Raw genomic sequence first — 17,316 nt, forward strand, 5'->3', positions numbered from 1 at the left:
TTACTGGACAAGGTTCTGAAGAAAGCAGGTAGACTGAATAACTGGCCCACAAGGGGCTAACTTGTGAGAATGTCATGAGAAATTATTTCTGTTCCTATACACAATGGAGACTGTAACAGATTCAGCTCTAAAAGTGGTTAGCAGTTGGAGACATGGGCCCTCTCGTCTGAAGATTTCAGGACAAAACACAACCATCCCGACAATGCTCACAAGCCATCTATGCTCAGTGCAATGATAAGTGTAATCCATAGCAAGAGGTAAGTACACTTTAGTCCAATCAAAACCAGTGGGCTTAGACTTTCCAGTTTCAAATCTCTGGATGACTGCCTAATGACAACCTTCCCCAAGCAATCAGTGTCCTAGTAACATGGCATCCAAAAGATGTACTGTATTTTTAAGCCTACAAGGTACTTCAAAATCATCAAACCATTGCAATTCTAGAATCCCAATGTATGTTTTTTTAAAAAGCACCCAGAGATCAAGGTGCTAAATAAAACAGGCAGACAGCATAATTACAGAAGTAAGGACATTACTGATTTCTTGGGATTTTCTGAGTGCCTTGCTTTTCACTCTAGGACAAAAGCCACATCTGAAAAACTTGCTCCAGGTACCCTATGAATTGATCCCTGGGCAATATGAAGAAAGGAGAGAAAGCAACCTTAGAACAAGCCAGCACTTTTGTGTAATGGGACCTTCAGCTTGAATGCTAGCTCATGATATCATTTGTAACATTATTGTTTAGCATCATTATAGCATATTTCATTGTACAGTAAACTGTGCTGTGAAAAATGAATGCTTTCTTAAAATTAAAAAATCTTTCAATTTTCTACCATCTCAAGAACCTCTTGTGAATTAGGTTTTAGATCTGCTGAAAGCTACCCAACAGATTTCACAGATGGAGTGGGAACTCGGTCTGAGTATTGTTGTTGTTTTTGATGAAAGAGTTTCTTTTCATACTGAGATACAGAGGCCAAAACTTAACAGAAGATGTTTAGAAACTTAATTCAGAGATGATATAGGTTACCCAAATGGAGACGTAAAGGGATTTTCATCAGGGCTACAATCCCTTTTACAATCAGTCCAGAAGAAATATTAACCAAGGCAACAAGCCACCAGATGAAAGGCTAGAAGTAAAGGATGTCAGGTACTGACATTGAAGTACTGGGAGAAGGGAAAGGGGCAAGAGCAACAAGGCATGGGGAAGATAAATTGTGAACAAGATGCTTTCCATTGATGCTGAGAACACTCCACCACCAAACTGAGTCTTTCTTTTGGTAGACAAAAGTATTGTTCCCATTTTAGGAACTGACAGCAAGCTGGAAAGCAGCAGGGAGCAGGTAGGACAGGCTAGAGAATTGCAAGGACATGTGTACCTGTTACACATAGATCCAGAATGCCATGTTCATCTGCCATCCATAAAATCCACTGTGGTGCCCAAAAATTATACACACATTAAAATATTTTATATAATCCTCCTAGCCATAGAATAGGCAATCTGTGGGACAAGGACAGATTGATGATAAAGAGCAGAAACAATCTAGACCTTCTGTTGCATGTTCTAAGGGTAAAAACAAAGAAGCCTCTTAAGCAAGTAAGGGGCAGAAGAAATCTGAAAGCATCCTCATAATATTCAGGGGGAAACACATTTTTTATTTTTTTAAAAATCAGGCTGTAAAAATACACAGCATGATTGAGTCTGAATCAGGAAAAAATTAACTGAAGGATGGAAAGGAATCTGAGACCTCCAATACATCACCTCCAATATGCCTGTACGTAGCATGCCTGTGTATGTCAGTTGCTGGGGAACCTGAAAGAGTGCTTTTGCCTTCACATCTGGCTTGCAAGTTTTCCATAGGCAACAGACTGGCCACTATGTAGACAGAATGCTGGATTAGATAAGCCTTCTGTGTGAACAAGGGTGGCTCTGTTGATGTTTTTGGGGTATACCTACCCAAAATAAATAGTAAGCAAATTAAACAAAGGCAAGTTGTAGAAGCTTCCACAGGCTAGCAAGGAAGATTCCTGATACTTGTTGGGCATTCGTGAATCATAAATACTGATTCTTTTGAGATATTTTTCTTTTTTCGCGGTTTTGCGGTTTCTTTGCAATGCTTTTCCTCCTTTTCTTCTGTCGTATATCTATAGAAACATATACTGTATGTGGATTCATACCGTATATTGTGCATTTGATTTGAAAATTGGTACTCTGACTGGACCATCACTGGAAAGGCAGGGCTAACAGGTGAACAATTATATGTGTAACTGATACAACTTAGATCTTGCTGCAGGTTAAAAAAATTACTTCACCCTACACTATGTATCCAAATAAGGCATACATATAGGCCCTCATGTCAAGCATATTCATGTTGTTTCCAGCTAAATTTCCTTTTTCTTGCATATCAGAGAACAGAATCTATGCACTGAGATCTACTTCTTGGTCCCCGCATTGCCCAACAACCACTAAACAGAACTGTTTCTAGGAGACGGAAATTTGTTTTTGTTGTTAATGTCATAAGGCACTTCTGAGTGCCTTAATTTCCTACGAATTATTGGCCTTCGATGTACTGTTCAGAAAAAGGCAATGGAGAACCCTCTGCTGATGCAACTGAAAATAAAAAGATGAATTGACAGCGGATTAAAAAGCAGCTACTCACCCTGTGAGAACCACCACAAAGTCCATCACGTTCCAGCCATTCCTTAGGTAGGAGCCTTTGTGGAAAGCAAATCCTAAGGCAATAATTTTAATTCCAGCCTCAAAACAAAATATTCCAATGAAGTATGGTTCTGTGTCATCCTAAGGAGGAATGCAGGGAAGAAAGGTTATTTATTATTTAACTAATCACATCTCTATCCTGGTCCTCTTCCCATGAGCTCAAGGTGACATATGCGGTTCCCTCTCCTCATTTTATTCCAAAAAAATCCAATGAGGTCAGCTAGACTGAAAAATGAACCTGTCACTGTCACCAAACGACTGCATTCTGTGGCCTTCTTCTGAGGTATGAATATGTTTCGCCTTCCCAGTATAGTATCTAAACACGAAGTAGGTTAGTACCGCAGATACTCCAGAGTGAAACTTCATCATTTGCAGAATATGTTACCTGATCCAGGCTGCTATTAATGCAGCCAAAGTGCAGTTCTATATAGCAGTGGTGGACAAAATACAGCCCTCCGGATGTTGCTGGACTACAATTTCCATCAGCCTTGAGCAACATAGCCAATGGTAAAGAATTCTAGGTGTTGCAGTCCAAAAAGTACCTGAAAGGCTGCACTTCATTCACGCCTGCTAGACACATTTACCTAGGATAAATCTCACTGAATTTAGTCAGGCTTACTTCTGGGTAAAAACACAGAAGAATTACACAGTAAAGTTCAGCCCTGTGTATATTACCTAGGTCTGTCCCATCAAAATCAGGGGAACTCCACTTCATTGCACACATATATAGGATAAGGCCTGTTGCTCATAAGAGCAGTTATGTGTAGATTCTAACCCCCACTAATATTTAGTACTGTACATTTCCTGATTGTATGACACATCACTGCAGTCCCATTACACGTAAGACTGACAACTACTCAGTAAAACAGCAATGACAAGCTGTAAAAAGCTTTCTGGATGGTTGTCAGATACACAAGGGTAAATCTACTCTACTGATAGTTTTTCTATCAGCACATGTTAGATAAATGGGCTGCTTTTATGTTTCAGGGAGTATCTTGGCATCGTTATGAGCTGCTCCTGAAATCACCAGAAACAGCTGGATTCTGACAATAATGGTTCCATTCCCACATACCAAGAATGTTTAAGTTGGCAACTGTTGCTTTAAAATTTATTTCTGACAAGGCACAGGGCAGGTTTAGAATGCCTTACAGCAGCCTCTCCCAAACCTCAGTCCCTCCGGACGGTGTACCCATCTCTTTCAGCTAAATGGCCAATGGCTATGCTGGACTGGGATGGTGAGAGTTGTACTCCAACACACCTGGAAAGCACTGGATTAGACAACACAAATCTTATGGAATGGCAGAGGATTTTGACAGAGGGCAGCCCTTTAAAACATTTCTTCAGATGCTTGGCTTTGCCACATGAATATCTGTCTAAGAGGAAAAGAGGCCTACTCACCAATCGTTCTGACATTGGCGTCTTGTCATTATCAGGCAAATGCTGTTCCAGAGCAAGGACGATGCAGTTTGCTATGATAGTTGCTAAAATCATGTATTCAAAAGGAGTGAGGTAACATTAAGGAAAATTCCGCACATGGGTGAGTCTTCTAGGTGTGGTCAAAACAGAATACCCCCAATATTCCCCCTCTTTTCACACTTATATAATCTACAATGGATTAGACACACACCATCCAATGAATGTTGTTTATCAGGCAATCCATAAACAGATAAATAAGGAAACTGTGTAGGGGAGTTATCTTAAAATGGATCTCAATTCTAGTCAATGTAATTATTTTCATCTGATTGAAAACATTTACATGGCAGCCAGCCTAGGTATGCCATGAGTATACACTTGATTGCAGCCATCCTTGCTCCCTGATGAACAGACCTGATCTGTTTGGGAGTGCATCTTTTGGTTTTATTCTTTTGCATACACTTTGAAGAATCTTGTGTGGAAAAAAGTCCTTTCAAGATTTGCTGGACTTTACATTCTGGAGCCCACCGTTCCTTATTCAAGCATTAAGAGGCACACATGTCCAGATACTAAAGAAGTTTGTTCCTTGGCCATCGTGTTGTATTCACCTCATTAATGGAAACATAAACCACCCGATGCATAGAGATGGGGAGACCAAGAAGAAACTTGTTTTTTCCAAGGAGTTGTTGAAAGTTGTGCTCCTTTTTCCAGGCCTTCACGTTTTTAGTGATGCGCAGAAATAAATTAAATAAAAAATTGCAAATTTCTGAATTTTTGCAGTATTTGTGTAACATAGTTGTCAGGACTAACTAAATTACAAACCCTTGTCTCACATCTTCCAGGAACACATTCGTTCAGAGGCAAAACCAGACAGGTGACACTTAGTCAGAGCTCTTTTCTAAGTTAACAATCATTTTACCTGTTCTTGTGTTTTTTTTCAACATTAATTTCAAGCCACACTTAATATTTAATAGTGATGCACATAATTTTCCTGGGAGCAACTACAAATTGACTTCATCACTTAATTCGAATAGGAAATGTCATTTCTAGAATACCTTAATTGTCTAGGGAGGCCACAGGGAGTGTTCTTCTGCAGGCTAACGGTCTTGTCACTTATTATTTTTAACCCAAAATATAAATGTTAACACATTGTCATTATATACGGGAATATGTATTACAGAACTGTTATCACACTACTTCTGTATGCAATCACCACACTTATTCTGGCACTTACCCCAATGTGTTATCAGTTACACACAAATAGATATGAACACTTTTCAATATACCCTCAGGGGAATCAAATAATGCAGCCTCTTCCCAGTTCTGACCTGAAACTCTGGCCATCCTTTTCAAAACCCACCAAGGTTTATCAATGAATACCATTTGCAGAACATGCTGAGATGAAACATTGTCTATTCTCACAATATGTTAACATTTTTGCTGCAAAAAGCACAAAAAGCACAGAGGGGGGGAAAAGATGGCCTTGCAGTTCTGCACACAACTGTTTCCTATACTGTATTACCATTTGTTCACTCTAGCGTGTATCTATCTATATCTATATCTATATATATCCAGCTCGGAACATCTTCACATAACACTGTGCCTTAAAATAACTATTTAAAACTGCTCCTTTCTTTCATGTTCTGAGTACTAATATATACCAATATGAGAAGTTCTTGTGTAGAGAGAGTTTGAATCTTAAATTCTCTAGAGTTATTAATGATTTGAGGTAAGCAAGCGTATAAACTGGAGTAGTGATGGTCCATTTTGATTACTCAGATCTTTATTTGAAACCTCTACTTTTGTTTGAGATACCCAGTGTGGGTATAGTGAATAGAGTGACAGACTAGGAGGCCTGCGTTCGAATCCTCACTGGGGCTGTGGAGCTGGTAAAGCCATTCCTTAAATACCTAAATTACCTCGAAAGCCCTATTAAATTTGCTGTATGTCTTCTTGATGGCACACAATAGCAACCACCACCACCTTTGTTTACAGGTGTTCATACATTTATGGAGCAAGTAGAGGTGACAACAAGTTGAGTGTATAGCCAAACCTCACCATTTTTATTCAACTTAACTGAAATGTGAATGGGACTGTTGGGACATACAGTCTCCTGGATGACCTTCTGCTCAGCCTGCATTGGCTTGAACACCTACTTACCTACCTATAAAGAAAGATCAGTATCTCAAATGAAGAATTCCCAACTAATACTCATAAAGAAAGACAGCTTCAGTGATCTGTAGTTGTTTCATCCTTACACTCGCCGTATGTGAGAGCCTTACAGTTCTGAGTCTAGATTATTCATACTTGCCCTCAACCTCTTTAAACATCATTTAGAGTAACATTAGGAGGGTCAGTGCCACTGTCACTGTTTCGCAGGAGGAAAACCATTGGCTCAGTGCCACACCATGGCCCTGAGGCAGCCGAGCTAGAAACAGAAGTCCTGCTCTTGCTATGAATTCACTCCTGACTCTCCCCCGCCCCTTTCCTCAAGATACAGATACATGATTTTCCTGAGAACTAGCTGTGTCCAGAGACATTCAGTCTGTGTAGATCTCTGCAAGACTGGAAGAAAGAGGCAGGGGCAGAACTGCATGCTCCAGTCCTGCTCTTTTGTCAACCCACAAACACATACGCTAGAGACCATGACAAACCACGTTAATCTGCATTTCCCCCTTCATACAAGGTGACCTTTACCTGCAAAAGCAAGTGTACAGACATGCCTCATGTACAGTATACACTGATCCTAGGACTGAAACAACAACAAAACACAAGTTGACGTCCATATAGCAGCACAACCACATTGAAAGCAGCTTTCCAGGATGAATGGCAACTTTTCCAGTGTGATTAATTTGCAAATAAACCAGTTTTGGTTGGTGGCAAACACAGCACGGAATCACTAGTGTCTTTGATGCCATTATTATATATACAAGTTACCATATTCCCTTCTATTCTCTTTTCAGAGTAACAATTCTTTCCAAGGTTTAACACAATAAACATAAAATAAAAAGAGAGTTTAAAATAACACGAAGAGTTCAAGCTTTAAAACATGGCATGACCAAATGTACATTAAAAAAGGAAATTATTCATAAAATATTCTGTAAAAGAGGCTTGTAGTTAAAGAGAGAAATACTGAATCCAACCCGGGTGAGCTACTGGACAGACTAGCTACTGCCACTGTCTCTCTTTGCGGGGCTGCCGATGGAAAGTGTCTGGAATCTTCAAAGGACCCAAAATGTAGCCACCAGATTGCTGACTGGGGCTGCTTACAGGGATCACATAACTGCCCTGTTACAGCACCTCCACTGGCTGCAGGTTAGCTTTCAGGTTCAATTCAAAATGCTGGTTTTAATCTATGAAGCCCTAAATGGCTTGGGTCCAAGCAATCTCAAAGACCGTATCTCCCATTATGAGCCTGTTTGGGTGTTAAGATCATCAAGGGAGGTTTTTCTCTTGGTCCTGCCACCCTGACATGCGGTTCTGATGGGAACACAAGAGAGGGCCTTCTCTGTTGCTGCTCCCAGACTTTGGAACTCCTTCCCACAGGAGGCCAGGCTGGCACCATTTCTGCTGTCCTTTCATAAGCAAGGAAAGGCCTTTCTCTTCAGGCAAGGTGTGTGTGTGTGTGTGTGTGTGTGTGTGTGTGTGTGTGTGTGTGTGTGTGTGTGTGTGTGTGCGCACATGCGTGCTTGCATCGATTGTTATGCACTACTGCTTTGACTAGATTTTTCGTACTATTTGTGTTCTCCGTTTTTGTATTTTTAATTTGTCATAGTGGCATTTTTAATGTATATTTATTGTTCTTGGCTTTTATATTGCCTTTAAATGGTTTTAGATGCCTCTTTACTCGTTCTATTTAGCTTTAAATATTATCTTTTAATGATGTTAACTACTGTTGTATACTCATTGTTTCCAACTTCAACTATGGTCTTTCAATGTTGGGTCCTTTTCAAGGAGAAAGATGGGGTAAAAATGAATGAAAGTGAATGTGATGATTTGAAGGTATGGGGTGAAATGGATTCCTAACATTCACATCTACTATGGAAAGAAAGGGGCAATTGCAACTTTTTATCTAACCCTTTTAAAGGATGGAGAAGGTGATTTTGTACCACAGAAGCACTGGGAAATTACATGATGCTCTGCTGTTGTTTGCTATCAATGTAGGGATTCAGGTGGAGGGCCTACGTCACCTCCAGAAGAGGCATTTTTTGATGCCTTTCTGGAGAGAGTAAAGAAGTGCATTTTAATAGTGACATTTTGCTGGTTTATAACTAAGATAGTGCATTCTTTAGCTGAGTGGTAAGTAGACAAAATGCAATTGTTCTCATCTCTGTACAGGGTTGCCCTCTTTCCCTGACAGGAAGGTGGAATTTCAGAAGCCAGAGCATCTTCTCCTCTGACAGCAGCCCTATGATGCAAAAAGCTGGACCTGCTGCATTTTCCATTTTCCCGATCTGCTGCATTCGTCCTGAGAAACCTTGTATCTACTGCTTCTCCCTGATACATACAATTTTTAACAGCGCAGACACCCTGGGTGGGGTGGGGGTAGGGCGGATTGGAAGAAGCAATCGGAATCAGGATGGATATTCAGGGAGAGTGGATCTGTATCTATGGTTGGTGCCTGTCACACTGAAATATGTATTGAATCCCTGGGTGGGGATTTGCTTGGAATGTTGTTTGTTCTGCACATGGGTCCCTGGATTCATTTAAGGTCCTGTGGTTCCCGGCCAGGATTTCATTATTAGTTATTTGGTTCTTGTGACCTGCTGGATAGGGAAACAACTATGCCTACCTGCCCAATTTAATCCTCCTATAGTAGAAGTCTCATTTGCATATCTGTGTGGAATGGTTTGGTCTTGCACCTACTGAGAATGGAGATACTTAGTGGATGGCTCTGCACCAGGAAGGGCACCTATAGGAAATCTGGAAATATGAAATAGCCTTCCTCTCCTCCTTACATGATTCTGAGTCCAGCTTCTGAATTTGAAGTTGATCTTCTCCTTCTGTGCTCAGTGCATTTGGTGCATCTGGCTGGGAACTCAAGCAACCATTGTGGAGTATCCTCTGGTGATACAACTGGGGTTATTGGTATCGGGAAGTTTTGCCATGAAGGCAGGCTCCGTGGGGTTGGTGGCAAGGTTGTGGTTTACTGGGGTATCCTGAAATCCTCTCCTTCCAGGGAGATCTATTTAGAGTCCGAGCACAGCTGCACTGCAGAAGAGGCATTACGGAATCTCCTCCCTGTAGGTGCAACACTAGTGGAAGCTGTAAGGACTGTCAGCCTTTGGCCAAGAGCAACAATCAGGGAAAGTAACAAAGAGCAATGAAGGCCACGTTTCAAAACACAAGTGATTGGTCTTCAAAAGGAGAAGCATCAATACATTGTTGAAAAGTACAAGAAATCAACACAAATACAGTGCATGGTCTTAAATGTAAGACTGAAGGTGAGAGTAAGATTCCTCTCATGGGAGTGCTGTCCCTCCCGCCCTCTGCCGACAAGGAAGTCCAAACACCTCCTATTCCCCCTCCCAGGAAAATAAAACCACCTGGAACAGAACCAGGGGAGAAGAAGAGAAGATGAAGGAAATGATGGTTAAAGAAGCCGGGACTGTTTTGGCGGGAATAGAACGGAAGCCCCGGGTGGGGGTGGAGGCAGGGCTGGTGGATATAAGAAGTGGGGGGGGCAGGGATCTGCCTCGTGGTTGAGAGTGGATCTGGTTAGAAGATTCATGGACTGGGAAGGTTGAAAAGTTAAGGGTCCCAAAGGAGGAGGCGGATGCCAGAAGGAGAAGTGACAGTAACCCCACTCTCACTCTCTGGGGAGAGTGAGAGATGAAAGAGTGGAGGAGGAAGCTGAGGGAAGAGAAGGGGAAGAGAGAGAGAGAGAGAGAGAGAGAGAGAAGAGAAAGATTGGAATAGAGGGTGATGGAGCTGCAGAGGAGGTGACCATTGGAAGGCTCTGTCCGGAGGACTCCCCTTTACGAGACCAGGTCTGGACAGATGACCAGGATGAGGACACAGCCTCCCAACTGGAAGGGGAGACAGGACAATTATTGAACACAGACTTTTCACTGGACTGGCCAGGTCCTTCGAACGTTCAGGGGTGTAATCCATTCAAAGTTGAAGAATAGAAGCCCCCATCTAAGAAGCTGTTGGAGGGGGGTTAAACAATCCAATAAATGTTACTCCGATTTCCAAACTGAGGAAGTCTGCTGATTTATTTGAAGAAAATCAGGAGCCCAACACTGAACCTGCACATTAAAATACCCCCTTTTTTGCAATTTAATTTTGAGAACATCAAAGACAGCTGTACATCCTTTCCCATACACAGGAACTTCTCCCCACACATGCACAGATCTTATATAATTATGAGTCTTGCAGCATTTTGAAAGGAAGAGCCCTTGGTTTTGGTTTTGCCATAGTAAACTAACACAGCAGCTACCAACACCCCTTAAGGCTTAAAATGGCACAATGCCAATTGTGCCAACATTCCTTGTCTGATAAGACCTTACGAAGAGATTTTAAAATTACTAACATGTACGGCTAAGCATTCCTAAAAAGCTGTAGGTATTCCTATGGGTGGCAGATTTACATTTTGGAATTGCACCTGTTATTCCTTTCTAGGAATTCCAAAGTAGTCATTCACATTTTTTGTATTTCTCTTAGTTCTCTGTTACTCTGGTATTTATTAAAGAAAGAGGTGTGATTCCTAAATGTCTTTTTAAAGTTGGTGAATGTTTACCCTACACCAAGTGATCCAACTGTCCTGAATTCAAAAAAGAACTGAGATTTGAACTACTGAAATAAACCGAGCAGTATTATAAATGGGTACTGTATATATTTCAGAAACTGGGCATAGAATTCCAATGAGCCAGAGCCGTATTTAGCCTGAGAAACACACACACACACACACAAAAGTGTAACATGGCCCTAGGACGTGTGTGTGTATATACACAGAGAATACTGGCTGGAGAAGAGGGTTTCTGAGCATATGCAGAAGAGCCTGTCTCCAGAGAGAGGGCACACACAGGAAACACGTTTCCCCAGCCATGCCAAGGGGCTGACATTCAGCGAGATCTGGGCCTCCTCTTGAACCTGGTTAGTTTTTCCCTTAATCAAATACTGAACAAACACCTCTGGGGCCGTCCCCGCACCAAGGTCGGTCTTCCTTTCCCGGTCCAAAGTCCCTCCATTTTGCTCCCTTCCCTGCCTCCTCGGCCCCCGCCTCGCGTGGGCAACCGCCCCTTCTTCTTTCTTCCTTCCTTCCTTCCTCGCCCCGCCGAGCCAAGCGCAGCGTCCAAGCTGCTGCAGCGGCGGCGGCCAAGGCGCTCCTCGCCCGGAGCAGCCACAGGCAGCCTCTCCAAAGTGGAGCAGGAGCGGAAACGTGCCGCTGGGGCCGGCCCAGTTCTCGGGGTGGGCAGGAGGAGCGGAGACTGCAGTGCGCGCCGCCGCCGCCGCCGCCGCCGGCCTCGCAGCAGCAGCAGCAGCAGCAGAGCGAGCGAGCGAGCGCGCACCGTCAGCGGCTGAGCCACAGAGCCCGCTGCAGGCCCTTCCCGCCCATTGATTGGCTTGCGCGGAAAGAGGCCTGAATCAGCGGATCCGACGGAGGCAGGGAGAGCGGGGGAGGGGAGGCGGGGGAAGGGCCTGAGTGTGAGCTGGGGACGCGGAGGGATGGGGGGGAAGGGGAGCCTCGCACGCACACACACACACACACACACACATACACCCGCCAGCTTCTGGAGCAGCAAGGCGGCGAGAGAAGGCCTGGCTCCGGAGCAGGCACTCAGCTCCGCGCCCGCGCCCCGAGCCCACCTGCCTCGTTTCGCTCAGCCCTTGCCGAGGCTATTCGGTGCGCCAGAGAGATTTGAGGGTGAGGGTGGGGGGCCCTCGGGATAGCACAGGTGGGGGCAGCGGCGGAGCAGTATGTGGAGGATGGATTGCGGGACTTGAACTGCAGATTCTGAACACCGAGACCCAACTTTTCGGGCTATATCCAACCGCCACGGGGCATGAACTGCAGGCAGGTGTGATGCTGTAGGGAGCCCTGTGTTGGAAAGAAAGGACAGGGCGGGGATCGAGCCCGAAAGCTTAGGCATGGTGGTTGGAACAGGTGGCCGGGCATTGCGCTCTATAGGCACCGGAGTACTCTTCAGTTTAACATCGCCCCTTTCTCCTGCTGATTTCAGAATTCCCAGGAGATTCTCTGTCCCCAGCAGCACACTTAATCTCTCACAAGAGTCTACTCTCAAAAGAAGAAGCATGGCCTCATAACTATTGACGAAGGGAAGGACATTACATCAACAAATGCTTCACAATGTAAAAATTTAGAAATCCTTCCAAAAAGAAAACATGTGGGGCCCTTAAAACATAGGGACACGACACGACAACACATGTTTTGTCTGTGTCTGCATTTTGTGGAGAGTTCTCCAAAGGTGGGAAGGTAAATGGCCCTTTGCCACCTTAAGCCATCCCCAGTACCACACGCAGGGTGGCATATTCTCCACCTCTGATACAGGTGGCCACCTTTGTACAATAAAAGGTTGAAAACACACATGCAGAAGAAGCCTATACATTTTGCTTCTGCAGCACAGTTTGAAAATGGGAAGTAAAGGTGTAACTGGGAGGACATTCTATTGAGGACATCATCACGGCCCTAGGACAAGTTTCTTTACATCTTATTTTTCTAAGCAATTAAAATGGAAAGATCTAATGCAATGAACATTTGCAAATATGAATCCAGCATAGCTTCATTTGCCAGGGAGACACAATTGGCCACTATGATGGCAGGTCCATTTTTGTCTTGTTTAGTGTGTAAAATTAGCATGTGAAATTACCCAGGGCACTCATAATCTGGCTTTGGGAGATGACTGGGTTCTCCCAAAGTGCATCTGCTCCTGAAAAACCTTCAGATTAAGCACACATTGGCCCACGAACCTAAAGTGCAGTACATTAAGGTAACAGCCAGACCAACATAAATAGTGCTGTCCCTGTGATCCACTCAGTGATTCATTTTTACCCCTTAAATAAAGAGATAAATTCTTCCCATATTTCTGCTTTAGCAGTAGACCACTAAACAGAGTGCATAAAGAACCCAACCAATATGCCCTACTTGTGTTATAACAGAGAGAAACAAAGACTGCTCCTTCTTGAAAACAGGCTCTAACTTTTCCCCCCATATGGCAGAGCGATTATTCATGGCAGAGTGAGAAAGGCAAGCAAAGGGAGTGAGAGCAGCAGCCTAGCTTCTGTTCTCACAGGTGGCAAAGTTGAGAAACGGCTGTGTAGCAAGGGCAGCTGCTTGGTGCCAAACCTGTTTTCAGCACACTGGCCAGCTCCTCACTGAGCCACTCACCTCTGCTCAAGCCGGAACCCTGAGAGGGGAAAAAATGAAGCCTTTCTTGGTTTTGCAGGGCAGTGTCTGTCAACCAATCCACCAGGGCGACACTTGACTCAGCTGCTGATGGGGAGGAAGGCACTGGAGGAAAAGCCAGCTCAATAGCAAGAGGAATGGGGTTGGGGGAAGGCTTCAAGGAAGCCATTGGAGCCATACTTTCTGTGCAATCATCCACAGTAGTACGTTTTTACTGTTGTGAGCTATTGTGTGTAAAAGCTTCACATGTAAAAACTCATAAGCTTAGTGTTCACAGCTCCAGTTGAAGATCTCGGACAGGAGAAGAACAAAAGACCTTAGAGCTGATCTGACACCACTCACGACTCACAGGCATTAAGCTGGGTAGTTTCTGGTTAGGTTCACTATGGGGCCAAAACAGACATGATGTGAGAGACCCATGAGTCTCCCATGGTGTTTCAAAGTGTTACGAGCAACCAGTTGAGTGGCGTTTGGGCAATAGAGTGTGGGACTCTGGTTTAGCCCTTTCTTTTCATGGCATTTACCCAATCAAAAGTTTCCACTGAAACTATTTCAAGCATTTCAAGCATGAAGATTATAGAATGACACAGATAATAATGTTGCACTTGTTTGCCCCAGAGGGCAACTAGCAGCTTAATGGGTCGATTTCTAATTGGGGGAAATGGCAGGGGAAAGAAAAGATTAACTGTCCTTCCCACAAGACCACTGTCTCAATCTAAGCATACACACACCGCCACCATTTGAATTTATTTATACATGCACACAGTGGAGGAGACCTGCATCTCAGAGGAATGAGCCCATTGTGTTGCTCCTGGATTCAGTCAGACAGTCTGTAGATAACACCAAGCTAGATCTCTGGCTCAGTATGAAGAAGCTTTTCTTACAGGTATTCTTAAATGTGCCACTAAACCCCTTGGAAATCATCATTTCCCCATTTCTATTTATGAATCTCTAGTGCAGCTTGAATGAAATAAGCTTCATAAAATCTCTACAACTGTGAATTCTCCAGGTTTATATTAAATAGCAACCTGAGCAGCAGTATATAGAACTAAAAACACTTGGGAATTTTCATTGCCGTGTTATGCAAAGCTGATCAAAGCAGATCACACACCCTTTCCAGTGCAAAGCACAATGCCATGACACTAAGGCTAATTTACATAATGCTTTCCTGATTTTTGGTTTTGAAGTCATGAATGCCTTTGAATATCCAAAGGAAGAAAACATGCAAGATGATTATTACAGATACTCTACCCCAGGATTATTTTGAATGTGTGTGTTCTGTGCTGCCAAGTCAGAACCAACTTATAGGTGAGATATTTAAGTCGTTTTACCAGTTCCACACCCCCAGGGAGTTTTGATGACCAAGTGGGATTCAAACCCTGTTTTTCAGAGTCCTAGTCCATCCTTCTATTCACTAGACCACCTCATTATGAACAGATTGTCAAAAACATTTAAGTGTCATCCATGTGTTAAGATTTCCATTTTTCTCTCCTTCAGCCCAGCCCCCAGAGGAACGAGCACAAGTCACTTCTGCTTGTGTAAAACCCGGTGATGGTAGGGAATGCAATGCAAAGTGGTCTTCAATTCATGCCCAAACACATTCTGTGCCTATTCATCATCATTACCTGACTTAAGTTCCCCTATGACCAGTAGAACAAAGCGAATTCCAAAAAAAAAACCTCCCACCCCCCCAAAAAACCCTACCAAAGGTACTCAAACAGCAAGAACAAAAGCTAATTCAACAGTATTCAGTTTACTGTAAGGAAGAGATCAGAGTTAGCAAGCAAGCTGTACTGCTACAGACCCTGGCACAGAATTATTTTCTTACCACTAGTGTTAAGTGACAAGAAATCTCCCCTTTCCCATGTAGTGGGCGACACTTGTAAGCCTTGGCATAGCAAACTAGATGATCTTCAGACAGAAATTTGACTCTCTTCCTGTGCTGCCCTGTGGCTCTGCAATATGACTGTTTGACCCTTCGGGGTGTTTAATGCCATCACGCCTTTACTGATAACACCCTGCTCTCCATTCTCAAATCCCCACTTCACCCTCATTTCTGGCACAGTACTGGGAAGAGTCACTGGCTGTAAGTTTTATCATTAAAAAAATAAACTCCAATATTTTATGTCTCCAGCGAGGAGAAGCTTTTACTTTTGCAAACTGTATCGATTTAATCCTAGAGGCAACTGGCAGCAGTCCCAGGAGCTTAATCAATACAGCAGGACCCTACAGCATCTCGCTGCAAAGCAGCTCTCTTTCCCCAACCCCTCCTGCTCTCTGAAATGCTATTCAGTCTGAGCTTGTGTCTTAAAAGAACTATGAGATGCGGGTGACATTGTTACATCAGTAAAGAGCCTCTGACGCCCAAGTGACACAAACAAAATGGCACAAGGTAGACACTGAAGATGAATCTGACAAATTCACAGAGATGTGACTAATCAGTTGATATTAAGCATCAAAGCTAAATGGAGCTTCCATGCCCAGAGGCAGCCTACCTTTGAATATCAGATGCTAGGAGTAAAAGAATGCAAGGATTCCCTGCCTGTGAACATGCAGAGACAGTAACTGTGACAGAACACTAGATTATTAGGTGGCCTTTTGGCTTGCTACAGCAAGGCAGTTCTTACATTCAGGATTCAAGTGTTGATCATTGGATGGTGGATCTGGATGAGGAAGCAGCAACTAGCCGCAACAAGGAAATAATAATCTCTCACACACTTTGACATAAAAGTCAGACTTAAAGATGAGGTTCAAAACAGCATTCATTCTTTTCTTAGAATGGCAACAGGATAATAGGAAGCAGCTTGTACATATACATCTCTGGACATGCTTATGGAATGTAGGCATGTAGGCTATTGTGCAGTAATCTCAAAGGAAGAATCATTCTGCTCTCTCGTTGCCTTTCAAACCCAGGTTTGCTGGAAGCTGGAACCACAGACAATGGGAGATTCCACTACTGTGGTTTTATAATAGGCTTCCTCTGCAGAATGGATTGTTTTTACTGCCAGTGGACCAATGATTTATACTTGTCCTCCTCTAGAGCAACATTGGGCTACAGATCTGGCCAAAACCAAATGAGTTTCAGAATAGGAACAACAAAGAAAAACATCAAAAATGCATTTGCTCTATGAAATCTCCACAGACTCTATGGCTGTTTTCTCCCCCATCCTCCTAGTCCCTCAATGGGAAGAGCAGAATGCTGATATGTACATCGGTATCATCACTGTGATCCTCCCCACACCCCCCACCCCCAGCACAAATCCTGCTGAAATCAATGCTTTGAGCCCCATGACAGCAACTGGGCAAGGTTTCAATTTCCTACACAGGAAGTGCTTTCACAGAGGGATGAGAGCCAAGAACATGGGGGGGTCTGTGATCTGCACCAGTGGCTTCCAAAGCAGGAGCACCTTGTATAGTTTTCTATGCATCCTACACATTTGTATTCTCTCTTCTTGTAAGGCAGTGCTTGTGGGGAATCTACTTTTTAGAACTACAGTTCCTATAGTCAGTGAGTATGCTGGCTGGTGAATTCTGGGACCCTAATACAATCATTTCTGAGAGGGCCTTAACAGCTTTCACAAAGGAGAGAAGCCACACCTTAACCATGCGGAAGGAAGCCAAGCAGCATACTGCCCTCCTTCTGCATCACACTGTGAGCACTGTTAATGTTTTCATGGCGACAAGGCTTGGCTGCATTGCCTTAGTCAGTCAGAGCCTACTTCCTTTAACTGATTAATTTTTATTTTATATACCTCTATTCTACATTTTAGGGCAAGCCTTATAAGCATAGCTTATATGATAAAAATGTTTAAAGCAATAT

At 43.4% G+C, this 17,316-nt stretch overlaps 1 protein-coding gene across 9 annotated transcripts in view; it reads right to left on the minus strand.

Annotated features, from left to right (window-relative positions):
- CACNA1A (calcium voltage-gated channel subunit alpha1 A) overlaps window positions 1-17,316 on the minus strand; it is a 355,947-nt gene that overhangs the window by 217,812 nt on the left and 120,819 nt on the right. For 8 of the 9 annotated variants that reach the window (XM_078385849.1, XM_078385848.1, XM_072990312.2 and 5 more), the window contains 2 exons: window positions 4,112-4,217; window positions 2,655-2,794 (listed from right to left, as the gene is read on the minus strand). In XM_078385849.1, coding sequence (XP_078241975.1) covers window positions 2,655-2,794; window positions 4,112-4,217 — 246 coding nt within the window. Of the gene's footprint in view, window positions 1-2,654; window positions 2,795-4,111; window positions 4,218-4,696; window positions 4,840-17,316 lie in introns of those variants that run through there. The other variant, XM_078385854.1, reaches the window with a different exon arrangement.

This window comes from Pogona vitticeps, chromosome 2 (assembly GCF_051106095.1).
Source record: "Pogona vitticeps strain Pit_001003342236 chromosome 2, PviZW2.1, whole genome shotgun sequence".
Lineage (NCBI taxonomy): Eukaryota > Metazoa > Chordata > Lepidosauria > Squamata > Agamidae > Pogona > Pogona vitticeps.